General features: G+C 38.4%; 2 protein-coding genes across 9 annotated transcripts in view; one reads left to right on the forward strand and one right to left on the reverse strand.

Annotated features, from left to right (window-relative positions):
- On the forward strand, positions 1-10,076 carry LOC126379957 (uncharacterized). Of its 4 annotated transcripts, none has more exons than XM_050028992.1 (9): positions 1-389; positions 845-1,048; positions 2,097-2,237; positions 2,429-2,584; positions 3,858-5,128; positions 5,377-6,622; positions 6,702-6,811; positions 8,438-8,828; positions 9,709-10,076. In XM_050028992.1, the coding sequence occupies exons 1-9, from the start codon at positions 236-238 to the stop codon at positions 9,915-9,917; spliced, it is 3,882 nt and encodes a 1,293-aa protein (XP_049884949.1). In that variant the 5' UTR covers positions 1-235; the 3' UTR covers positions 9,918-10,076. The 4 variants fall into 4 exon arrangements, with proteins under 4 accessions (XP_049884949.1, XP_049884950.1, XP_049884952.1 ...); XM_050028993.1 differs by having other exon boundaries at positions 848-1,048; XM_050028994.1 differs by lacking the exon at positions 845-1,048 and having other exon boundaries at positions 2-389.
- The window catches only part of LOC126379960 (SPARC-related modular calcium-binding protein 1), a 21,231-nt gene continuing 18,109 nt past the window's right edge, over positions 10,026-13,147 (reverse strand). For 2 of the 5 annotated variants that reach the window (XM_050028998.1, XM_050029001.1), the window contains exons 10-12: positions 12,956-13,049; positions 12,459-12,715; positions 10,026-12,238 (exon numbers count right to left, since the gene is read on the reverse strand). In XM_050028998.1, the coding sequence (XP_049884955.1) occupies positions 12,144-12,238; positions 12,459-12,715; positions 12,956-13,049 (446 nt within the window). In that variant the 3' untranslated portion in view covers positions 10,026-12,143. The remainder of the gene's footprint in view (positions 12,239-12,458; positions 12,716-12,955; positions 13,050-13,147) is intronic. The other 3 variants (XM_050028999.1, XM_050029002.1, XM_050029000.1) reach the window with 2 other exon arrangements.

The following is a 13,147-nucleotide window of genomic DNA, read 5'->3' on the forward strand; positions in this document are numbered from 1 at the left end:
GAACGTAGGTAGTATTTTGGCTAGGCATGTAGGCATGGGCTGGCCTGTAGATAGATCTCGGTTCGATCCAAATTGACAGCAATCTTCTGCCGCCGCTCCAAAATAAAATCAAAATGTAAGATAATTCATAGCACAGACTACCGTGCTTACATCTTATTGTATAAGTATCAATTATTTTTGGTTATTCATGTAGAATGAATGTAAAATTTAATGTGCAAAAGATCTGTAAGTGTCCATGAAAATGGATGCTTCGACTTCGTCCAAAGTCGATTTCAATTTGTGCAGTCTTTTTCTTCAAATTAAAAATTCCAATTTTCCTGTAAGTGTAAAGCCAAATAATACGGTGGTTAAGTACACTAAATTGCCGGACTTCGACTTTGACGCAAAGGGTAAGTGATCATTGTTTTTTTGCATTATACCCAGCAGGTAGGTACTCACTTAGCAAATCAACTCGGTGATAGAAAGGTGTAGCGTACCTACCTGCTTCCTTTTTTGTATCGGCAGTAAAACACATAAAATAATCAGTTTAATAAACATAAAATCCATGCATTCTTATTTTCTTGGTTTTAGCTTGGTTAGCATTTAACTCTCTGACCCTCCCAGCTTACCTAGCAAAGTTCAGATTTAACATTAGCTTATAACTAAAAAGGTTATTATAAACTACTATTTGCTTAAGTTGCTTAAACACAATACCCATACCTACTCACTAATTTACTTTAAACCTTATCATTTGTATATGGTTCTGAACATGCTATAAAAGTGAAATTCAAAATAAAAGAAACTTTTAATTTAAAAATAAAATGCTATATGAAACAATTTTTTATTGAGCATATGCCATTTACAGCAGAATGGCCACAGAAGGACTCTTATATACTGCAGCCACGTCTAAGACGGATTGTTGCAATGAATGAACAGGACAATATAATGAAAACATTCCGTTCATTAAAAAATAATTTGGGAGCTTCAGAAAAACCAATGTGCTCCGCATACTCTAAGAGGAAAATTGTTACCATCTCTGAAGATGAAGAGGGTGATATCCCTGCCTATTGTATGTATTGCTTTATACTTCTATGAAGATAGACTTGCATTTTACTAAGTAACAAAGTGCTTAATAGAAAGCATAATTTCACTTAACCATGTCTTGTTAACATGCTTTAAGATTAGAGTTGGAATTATGAAGATAATAATCACCCACACCATAAACATCTTATATCATCATTTCTTGTTGTCCCATCTGTAATTGTTATCCTAAACCATAAATAATTGTTGAACATACATTGTGGTGTTTCTCTGGTAGGCGATTTAGCTAAGTCCCTCTATCTAATTTTTCATTTTGAATGTGAACCTAAAGGCCACCCCCTATTCAAATCCTGTGGAGAACGGATCATTTAGATTGTTGATTATGTGGTGAAACTTTATATCTACTGCACATTATCATGATGGTTACCAGGGTCACAATCCACATGATAAAAGAAGAAGACTGCACATTATGTACCTATTAATACAATTTCCATTGTGAGGTTGAGAATTCAAGTACCGATCTCCTTTTCGAATATTGAAATAATATTCAGTTAGCGACTTATAATCTTTGATCTTTCAACTAATTATCACTGCCATGACATGAATAACTCTCGTACTAGCTGTATGACCTTATTTCCTTACCACATATAGCACAAATTGAAATGCTTGCAATATATGTACATATGTAAACAAAATAAGGATTGTTTTAACTGTCATTATACATGACTGTTATTTTAGTGAGTGCCCTTATTTACAAATGTGATGCACACAGAGCAGGGAAGTAGGCAATGAGGGAGCTGTGACACAGGATTTTATTTGCTCACAAAATTTGATCTGTGTAATGTAAGAGGAAGGCTCCCACATTTAGAAACATTTTGGTCAATTTTGTATGGGCTATGGTTTTAGCCTTTTCTGGTGAAATTATTAAGAGAACTGGATTTAAATTTTCAAAAAATTTACTGTAATAATGTATTTTGTTTCTTTCAATTCATTTGGGGTGTTTTACGGGTTACCCAAGCGGTTGAAAATATGCTATAATTGATGTGTAACAATAATTTTGCCACAATTACTTACAGCCCGGGGGGATCTTAGCAAGCCAGTATCCTCTCGATCATCACCAGTCAGGTCTCACAGGGTGAATCGGCCCAATGTAAAACCAGACTCACCAACAAGGAGAAGCAATTACAGTAGTTCACATTGCTCTGACATAAGCAGATGTAAGTTACGTAACTGCAATCAAGCATTATTTCAATCATCATTATAACATAAATTGCAGATAAACACTCTTAACTATTATATAGCTACTTACAATACATATATATTATATAAAATGTAGATGAATAAAGAGTTGCATGCAACTTGCAAATATTTACATACTTTCTTTTAATACATTTTTCTTTCTTTCTAGATCCTCAAAAACAGGATACCAAACCGAGTGCCAAACCTTCTTTTATTAATAAAAATATTGCAGACTCATCAAAACCCCTCCGCAAAACTAAAACTCAAAATATAGAATCCAAAACTAACACACAAGAATATAAAAATCGTTATATCAAGGACAGAGGTAAGAAATATTTTCCATAACAGCCTATAACAATATTTTATTAAAAGCCGGGTTTTCTCTCTTTTCTCAGTACTCTCTGACCCAGTGCACTCGTATATCTGCTTGGTCAACTCTGATTGGATGCCGATGCGAAGTAATGTCGATGTCCTACCAGGTCTTAAGTTTACATGCTACGAGCGTGTAGCATCCGAGTAATTATCCGACAACACTCGGAACGAGAGTACTCTTATTGTGAAAACTCGGTTTTATCAGATACTTACCAGAAAAAGATGATTTTTAAATTTCTGTTCTACTTGTCAACTCTTATCAGTCGCGTAAGTGCTGTTGAAGTTAATATGTTTTACACATAAAGCAACACAGGCCGTCCACGAAAGCCATGGCATGTGGACTCATTTTTATTGATGTAACTCTTCGAATTCAAATATATTCGGACTTTTCTGGGAATTGGTATTCGTATTAGCATTCGCGAAATTCATGGAATATTTTGTGAATCTGAACAACAGCACCACGCCTGTATCCCCGAATGGGTGGGCGGACGTGTATAGTCCACCCACTTCTCGCCAGCTAAGCTTAAGTCCCTTGTAATAAGGGGGCGAGCCTGTTTCCATTGCGAATATAAACCATCAGAAAAAATACATAAGACATTGGAGACCTTTTGCTGTGATGTTTTTATGTCATTTATAAGTTAATTGTTTTAATTTCAAAGAGATCGCTTCAGTTCTCAGAATAGACTCTAGTTATTCATTTCAAATGACGCAATTGAAATTAAAATTGTTTGGCTGTCAATCTACGCAGCAAATGAAATCTATTAGAACATAAATATTATTGTTTTTCCCTAAAAATGTCTAAATAAATGTCAATTATTCAATGTAAAGTGAAACATAGTCAGTGAAACACGTCTTACATAATGATGACGGAATATCAGTTAAGAATGGTTTGACCGATTTGGGTACCTACTTAATTAATTCTTCGTTGTATTGTTAATTATGAGGTCAAAGTTGCTCGGGATAGTAAATTCGGGAGAAATCTTTTTTCTACGGGATTTTTATGAACTCGCGATGATAAGCCAAACTCCGAAGAATTTGTCTCGAACCTACAACTGTCGGTTTCAGCGTATTTAAAAAAAATGATTTAAAGGTATATTGGTAACAGTTAAGATTTCCGGTTATAGAATCAGTCCTATTTTATACCGGTAGCGGCAGCTTTCAAGCCAAAAAAACATCTAAAAAATCAGTTTACATGTTTACTAACAGGTATTCCACTTTTGTTTCAGAAAATACACGAAATAATAAAAGTGCCAATACTGCAAGCAAAATTAGCATAAGCAAAAGCGTAGTTCGACCAAGTGTAAGTGAGAAAGAAATACTTTTGATCAAGAATAAATTGACTGAGAACATGACAATCGATATAACGCCGAAATCAACTGTAGATAGATCTAAACCCAACCAAGGCAACAATAAAGGAAATGTTTTGAAAGAAATACCGAGAGGAACCAGGGGCAGAGCTGCTCCTATGATACATGTTCCTCTTGTAAACCAGCACGCGAAAAGTATACTCGAAACTGGAATATCACAAGATAGGCTTCTATCCACTACACCGAAATTAGATAAAATAAATTGTAGCACAGAAACAGAAAACAATTTTGAGTCACGTGATATGAGTGTGGGCACTGATCCTGAACCGTCGAAGATTGATGTTGTTACTGAAATCGAATTGGCAACTATTAAGAAACGGGACTCGAATATTCAAACCGATTTTATGCAAAAAGCGTTGTTTGATAGTCTTGACATACCAAATGTAACGCTTTTGAAAGAGAAAAGTGATATTTCCAAAGAAGATATAGTCAGGCTGCATAGTCAATCTTTACCAGATCTCCAATTACCGTCAATGAAGATAACTACACGCGTGGACGACAAGAAGTCTAGCGCCGTGTGCAGTCACTCAATGAGTACTTCATACATTATAGGGCGAGCCACGCTGACTTATACAACTAAGAAGGAGATAGACTTCCAGGTGGTTGGTAACAAGGAGGAACCTGTATATGATGCTGCATGCAGTGGGTTAGATTATCCTATGAGTGTGATGACTGTTTTAAAGAAAGAAATCAACACAAAAGCTTTAAGTAAACCACCGAAGCGAGATAATGCAGATAAGAAAAAGAATAACACAAATTCTAAGTATTCCAACAACTTAAATACAATCAATTCACATAATTATTCCTATGTCTTCGATAGTAGTAAATTAGTGAAACCTTCGGAGATAATTAGCACGATAAGAGTTACTAACGGCTTGTTGCAAAGCGACTATATTTGTGAGCAGTTCCAGAGGGAACTTAATTTTATAGATTCGTTTTTTGAATCATTACAATATTTGGAAAGTTGCTCGTTATCTGACAAATGCTTCCGTAACAAGAAAGTGGAAAATTGGGTGAGCAAATCTGGATTCGATATTAAAAATCCAGAATACAATTCGTTCTTTTCGGATCTGGAAAATGGCACGAATATCGACGACACTGAGACAATGGCATCCAAGAGTCTTTGTCTGGTAAGTGTTATTCTTTATACTGTAAACATTTTGTTGAGCAATGCTGCATATTTGCGTACCTATTAATTCATTGTATAACTCTCTCTCATCATGCGCACTCGTGATTTGTTAATGATAATACGGTGAAAGTTATTATTATTATTCTTAGCGTTACTTTTATAACTTGTAACATTGTACTATTAGAATTAAATTTATTATAAAATGTCTTGCGAATGTTGAAATTGTATTGTTAATTTGCATTATTTCAGCTCAATTTACTCATCCGCGATGAGCAAAGGAGAGCCAAAAATCTCTTATTTGTTTTGAAAATGCGAGAGGATGCTTTAAAGGATTTCACTAAATCGCAAATACTCTGGTTAGAAAATAAAAAGAAGCAAGACAACATTGACATACCCACCCTAAAGAAAAAACAACGCGGAGCTTTGCTTAAACTTCAGCATGAATGTGGCGAAATGCAACGTATGCGTAAAGCGTTGTTGGCTCTGTCGGAAAAGCGCAAAGTAGCGCTTATGAAGACCAAGAAGAATATAGAATTGAATTTAAAGAATAACGTCACTGTGGACCAGATCCTCCTCGGAAAGAGAAAGTTGAAGAGGAATTTAATTAGTGACCGATCTACAGCTCCTCTCAAATGCTTTGATTTGTCGAGTAGCGGTTGTGACGAAAGTACAACGTCACGGCCCAAATCCGAATCAGCACTAGTAGTCCCCAGTGTGCCTATTGCGCCCATCGTACCCTTAGTGCCGGTGGATGTGAGCAGTAGCGCGGAGAAGTGCGTGCAGACCGGGGACAGCCTGCTGGGCTCGGTACTGGTGGACGAGGCCACCGACACGGCCGCCGACAACTTCGTAGCCGTTGATGGTGGTTATCTGAATATATTATTCCACAATCTGTCGCTTCCTGAGATATTTAGTAGTGGCAAACAATATGAAGTGAATGAAGAAGCGTTAAAGAGCGTAGTTAACTCGGCCAACAGCTGTCACAACGCCTTGAGTGAGAGCGACATTGTTGAAAAGTTTATAGATCAAATTAAAAACCGTGATCAGGAGCGATCTTCTTCGCCGTCCACAGCCCGTAGCCTGGTGGAAGAATTCGACCAATATTACAAAGGGCTTGTGGAAGAAGAGAAGTCGCCGAGGGACTCGCCAGAGATGGAGGAGCCTTCCGAAACCAACCAGGCCGTAGCTCCGGAACCTATGATAAATGCGAGTGAGGTTAATACGTATCAAAGTACATCCACGATGACAACAGTATGCAACGTCAACCCCAACTCTGCGGCGACACAAAGTTGTGATACGTTCGATGACGAAATGTTGTCGCCATGTGATAAATACAACAATTCAGTGAAAACTCAGGCGTTGAAAGGCAAGGACGCAATGACAATCGCGACTCAGGCCGGACCGCTGCCCGTACCCGCCGGCGCGGTGGCAGCCACCGAGACTGACTCACCTAAAACCTTGATTCCAAAGTCTTCATCAACAACAGCAACTTCAGGTAAAGTAACGAAGACATGTTATACGCATTTACTTAATCATTGGTTTGAAATAAGTTTTTATTGAGTGTCCGATTACAGAAACGAGCCTGGGCAGCCCGGCGATAGTGTCATCACTGGCGTCTCTCGCGGCGCCGGCGCAGACCGAAGCGGAGGAGCTACGTCGGCAGCAGCTGGCTATCGAGAGAGAGGTTTGTACAAACTATTACTTCATACGCTTTACTGGAAAGCGTTGTTTATACATTGTTTTAAGTTTACGCGGTTATTATCATAATTAAAGCACATAGTAACGGGTTCTTACCGCGTTTAAATGGGGATATGAGACTCCCGATATTTCGACACTGTTGCAAGTGCCGTTAAGTGTGGATGTTAAAGTGTCAGTTAGAGCAGATGGCACTCTCGAGTCTCGAGTCATTTGAATGCGGTAGTAACATCTTTAACCAACCGAGCATATGATAATGAGCACATAGACGCTGAAATTAGCCATGTACAGGAGGTGCTTCGCAACAATGGTTATAGGATAGATGTTGGAGCCTTGCGGCTAAAACCAAAAGTCAAGACGACCGTACCCAGGGTTGAACGTCAGCCAGCATTTTTTCCATATCTGAAGGGAGTTACCGATAAGATAGGAAATAGTTTGAGTAAATATTTAATAAAAACTATATTTACCTGTTCAAAGAAAATCGCACAGTCTACGTTCCTCGAAAGACTGTTTTCCGTTTGAGAGCCCCGGCGTATACAAAATAGACTGTAGTTGTGGTAGTTCGTACATCGGATAAACAAAACGGTCTATTTCTTGCCGGATTAAAGAACATATTAGTGCCATGAAGAAAAACGACGTGCAGAAATCTGCTATAGCTGAGCACGTACTGGAGTCGGGCCCTAACCACTGGATCGAGTTTAACAATCCACAAATATTATCGACAGAACGTCATTACATCCCCAGACTCGTAAAAGAGGCTATTGACGGGTTCAAATTATCGAGCATGTGGAATCCAGTAGTAGGTGTTGTAAAAAGCTTGAAACGGCCTAATGTGGTGAAAAAACGTGAGAACACAGTGAGTGCGGTTTGTCGTAGTGAGTTTGGTGCGAGTTCAAATGGTTCCGAACATTCCGATATCAAAAACATAAACAAGCGGCAAAGAAAGAGGGTAGACAGATATGTCTGCCCGTAGAAAATTATGGATCTACCTACTCCACTCCAATCTCATCAGTCATCCCGTGATTATGGCACTTGCAACAGTGTCGAAATATCGGGAGTCTCATATCCTCATTTAAAAGAACCCGTTTTTGAGCGTTGTTTAATTTAAAGAATATTCCCACCTACTTAGTTGCTTTCACTTTATATTATTTATTACGTTCGTCATGTTTAACTATCTTAGGACTGAAAAAGTCATTGTAACTGTAAGTTTTGTTCTAACTACATTGTTTTATTTTGCTTTATTTTTTATTCAAGGATGTTTTTTGCGAATTTTAGTAAAAAGCCGAGTCTCTTGAAGATATAATTTATATAACTCGACAATCACTTGGGTGGAAGAGAGCCGTATTTAAAGCTTGATTTATCTTATGTAAAGTAGCCGGTTTACAGCTAAATATGGGTGTATTACTTATATCATGTACATTTAAGAATCGGTAGTCAAAGAAATATCCTAACATTACTTAAAAAAGGAAAATAATTGTCACCAGTTGTCTTAAATCAAAATTTAATCAAAACGTTAAATTTCAGTTCCCAAGTGTATATTAAGGGTACAAATATAATAGGGTACATATATAATAGCATATAAAGGTATGTGTAATTGTGTATTTAAATTTTCCAGATTAAAGCGTTGGAGCAACAGCAGTGTCAACTTCTAGTCGTCCGGGAGATACCGGACAAGCCGCCGCCGCCGTACACGCCGCCCGCGGAGCCGCGGGTCGCCGCGCCCCCGCGCAAGTTCCTCGGCGACGACAGCGTCGAAGAGAAGGTGTATAGGCACTTGACGGACTCCGTGAGCGTGTCCGTCGAACCCACCGATGCCTATGCACTGTTCCTACAAGACTTCTGTAAGGAGTCCGTCGCTAAACACAAAGCGGATCTAAGCGACCGGCCCTGGGACGCGTGCAACCTCCTCCCGCAGAAACCACCGCTCAATACTGACAAGCTCGTCAAGAAAACAGCAGCAGATCTGAAAGAAGTCTTAGCTGGCGCTTCACCTACCATCGTCTCAGGTAAATGTTACTTAACATCTTAATGGATCTGAATGATCCCAATCCCAATATGATTAAAAGAGTCAACAATACGCTACTTGACAACCTAGTCAAATGAGATACTTTTTACGAAACATCAAAACGAAAGTTTCCTTTGGAGTTTGTATGGAAATACTATTCTATTGTATTGACTGAATGACATATTTCATAAATAAAATTTGAAAATAAGTCGAGAAGCAAAATGAGATTGATTTTTGATCATTTTAGACTGGCTTCTATTTCTAAATTAGCATTTTATAATTTATCTTTAACCCGGTCAAATACCCTATTGTGTACATTTGTTAGACCGTAGTAAAATATACTCTAACCAGCCTCTCTCGTCTAGTGGTTAGACTTAAAGCGTTCCGCTTACGGTCTGGATGTAGGATTCGATTTCCGGTAGAAACATTGTCAAAAATCACTAATAGGCTGGCCCACGTCTGACATTGCAAGCAAGGATACGGGTGGGACTACGCGTATGTATAAAATCATTGACAGAGTGTACTACAGACTGTACATAAGTATTGCATGAACGGCTTCTGTGATCCAGTGGTTGAGCGTAGAGTTCACGATCTCCTGACGGGACTTCCGGGTCACGGGTTCGAATGCTGGTGGGGACGTATGACAAAAATCAACTTGTGATCCCTAGTCTGCTTAAGACATTACAGGCTGATCACCTGATTGTCTGAAAGTAAAATAATCCGTGCTTCGGAAGGCGCGTTAAGCCGTTAGATGAGCCGTGTCAGGGGCCTTTGGCGGCTCGATAATAACCCTGACACCAGGGTTGCTGGGGTTGGTACTCCACCTTTTAACCCACACGATAGAAATATTGCATGATAACGTGTCGGTATTTGATTTCCAGGAGTGGGCGCGCGGCGCTCGGACCACATCGACGACATCTTGTTCGCGGAGTGGCGGCGCTGCGAGCCCGAATGGACCACGCTGCACAGTGACGAGGCGCAGGTCAAGAGCCAGATCTTCGAGGGAATCTTCCAGAAAATCCTCACCGAAACCATCGACGAATACAAAAAATCAGTACTTACTACTAACTTTCCGCCCAACGGCGATTGAATACTCGCCGCCGCAATCATGGTTAAATTTGTGTACTAATCCATAATAAATTATATATGTTATATTAGTGTGTTTGTGGCGCAGTAGTTCAACAACAAACTAGTTAAATTTTGAAGTATTAAATTATTTATTTAGAAATAAAAAATATAATTAAAAATATCACATAGTTCTTACATTTCACACCAACGACACCTAAATCTATAAATACTCTTAAAATAACATGAATATTTTGAAGTGAAACGTTTAACATCTGTTGTTAGGTACTTGTGATGAATTAACATTGTTTAATCAGGTTTTCAAATATTTATGTGTGAGTCAGATTACAAATACAACAAAAATGCTATACAACACAATATCTTAATACGTAAATTAGAACATAAGTAGGTAATTTGCCTACTACAGCATTATTTGGAAACCAAAATAATGTAAATCCAATTCTATGAAGATGATAACCAGAAGATAACTCTTCATAGAAATTGATCTCTAAATATTAAGTTCCCGTGTAACAATATTTTGATAGAAAGTTTTTCTACCTAGGCCACTGAGTTACGAGACGTTCGACATATTACAAGACTAGTACAAGTCTGTATAAATTAATAAATTAATTGCTTCTTTAGTACATCTACGAGAAGATCTAAACCTAATTACGATATTATAACGGTATACTTTTCGCACTTTTTTGTTAAATTAGTTAAGTCCATTGTTACTGACTTCAGCTCATAAGCTCAATACGCGCAGTGGTGGTGCCGAGAGCGGTCTGAGGGCGGGAACTTAGTAATTACTCCACCTCACAACCCACACGATAGAAAAACTTCACATTTTTCATCTTTGAGTTTGTAAACACCCGTTGACACAGAAATCAGGCGCGACGTTGCTTACAAATTACGCTCCGAACCGCCTTTTTACGCTATATTACTTTTGTGAAGTGGTAGCACCCACAGACAATACAGTCGCCAAATATATCCAGGGACATTCGAATAGGGTAGTTTTCAACTAGTCAAACCAGTCATTTTTTACTAAAGCAACCTGTGACGTCACAAAAAATGTGACATTTTGTCACATTTTCTTTTTTATAATTCATAAAAAATATAATAGAAAAAACGTTTTTTGTCACCTTTAGTAGATCTGTCTTTATTTAGTGATCAGAATTTCATACTTTATCTTTGACCTGGCAAACTATCCAATGATCGGATCGGATTAAATAATTGGAGATGAACGTATATCTTTATTTGTTCACGTAAAGTTTAGCAAGTCTACCACTGCGCACTAGTGATTCAATAGAGACTTAACGAAAAACTATCTAATTTAACTTTCTTTTACAGATTCAAGTGCACACTCTTGAATGTGTTGATTGTTTTTTCCTATCAACGGCACTACTATTCTATTTAGTTGTGGCGTGGTTGAACATGGGAAAAGTGGTTCATCAACATTGTAGTTGAACCTTCGGACACCGGACAATATCATTTGCAAATATCGTACAACTTTTTGTTTTTGCAAATATCTAGTTAGAACTGGATCAGTTAAAACCAGGATTCTAAGATAATTTTGCATTCACCGGAATGATAAATTTCCGTTGTTCGAATATCCATCCAGTTGCAGTTGTTGACGATATACCAAGGATAAATGACAATGGGCAAAACTGTATGGAACTTGGTCCAAGAACCTCCACTGGTGAGACTTGCATGTAATGAAAGCTTATGCTTTCCCTATGATTCTGGCACAATTCTATCAGATTCTGTCCCGGGGTACATTTTCTATGGTCATGTTTGTCCTGGCTATAAATATGATAAATTGTGTACATTAGTGTACAAAAATCTACTCAAGGTTTGTTGCTGAATACCTAAGTCTACATGAATAATTATATATCACAATATAAAAAAATAAAATAAAGGGGAAGATTAAGAATCATAGGGAAAGCATAAGCTTTCATTAAATGCAAGTCTCATCAGTGGAGGTTCTTGGACAATCGCCCATTGTCCTTTTAACTGTACGCACCGATTGTGGTCCATCCTCTACTGTGGTGCACATGTAGCGACATTATGGCATCCCATTATGTTTACCATAACTATAATGTCTTTCGCTAAAATAACACTTCACACACACAATACTGGCTCATTCAATTTTGTTGAAAGCAAGGTTAATATTTATTTGCACAAATAGAATTACGTTCAGGATTTCCTAAGTTTGTTTTCGTTGGTTTGTTCTCTTAAAGAACCGTTCGTTGGGTTAATCGTCAGCTTTGAGGAACGACTCCAGGGGATTCGGCCCCTTTCTTCGAGGGTTCGAAGGTGCTTTCGTAGTTTCTGCTGTAACAATTAAAACTACACGTGAGTTAGAAGATACGGATGTGAACAATATGGTGACAAATTACCACTCTATCGTATAACAGAAGACAATTTGCATTCTTCTTCACTCGTACCAGGGTTACTAGTGAGCTTCCCCCGTACTAGTTCGATGCATATCTAGGCAGGAGTATTTAAGACTTAATGTGTCGAATTGTCGTGAAATGCTATTTATAATCGGAACAAAATCTCAACTTACTCGTGGGTCCTTGCGACGCTTGGTTGACTTCGAGGCATGCCATCCATTCGGTGATGCTGATCCTGGTGTCATGGTTGACGTCGCAGTATCTAGGCAGCTTCCTGCCGCACCGCCGGAGTGGCTCCACGTTGCTTATCAGCTGGTGGAACGCCTTCCACTCCCGCCTGTCCAGAGCCTTGTTTTTGTCCTTGTCTAACATCACGTAAGTCCATGTGGCTGCCTGCTCTTCTTTTGATGCGCCCCATTTTACTAGTTCCCTGTTTATAATGCTGATTTAATAAGTAATTATGGAATATGAATACAGTTTTACCACAAGGTTTTACAATTGTATTCAGAGATACATCGGACAAAAATAGTAAGTACTACGTATAGGTACAGCCCAGTGCTAAAGGAACACATTATGGATAAAATGTAGTATTCTGACAGATGATGATTAAGCTGTTTTAACGAAATACATATGATTACAACACATTTGAGCAAAGTATGAGGATACGCACCCTGGGCCAGTCCCGTTGGAAGACGACGTCATCTTCGCTATGAAGAAGCTCATCAGGTCTCGAAGGAAATTCGATTTTATCGGCTCTGGGCAACCTGTAAAAAATTAAGTAGGTCCAACATCATTATCTGTTTGGACTTGGCACTGGCGTGAGGCGAGACCATTGTATAAAATGAGACACTGAGGCACGATT

Source organism: Pectinophora gossypiella, chromosome Z (assembly GCF_024362695.1).
Source record: "Pectinophora gossypiella chromosome Z, ilPecGoss1.1, whole genome shotgun sequence".
In the NCBI taxonomy this organism is placed as follows: domain Eukaryota; kingdom Metazoa; phylum Arthropoda; class Insecta; order Lepidoptera; family Gelechiidae; genus Pectinophora; species Pectinophora gossypiella.

What these genes read in the sequence shown, in the direction of transcription:
- LOC126379957 (XM_050028992.1), top strand. Translation starts at nt 236, where the DNA reads ATGAAAATGGATGCTTCGACTTCGTCCAAAGTCGATTTCAATTTGTGC. An exon ending in GGGTGATATCCCTGCCTATT is followed by an intron (nt 1,049 to 2,096) that starts GTATGTATTGCT and finishes AATTACTTACAG; the next exon opens with CCCGGGGGGATCTTAGCAAG. An exon ending in CATCCAAGAGTCTTTGTCTG is followed by an intron (nt 5,129 to 5,376) that starts GTAAGTGTTATT and finishes GCATTATTTCAG; the next exon opens with CTCAATTTACTCATCCGCGA.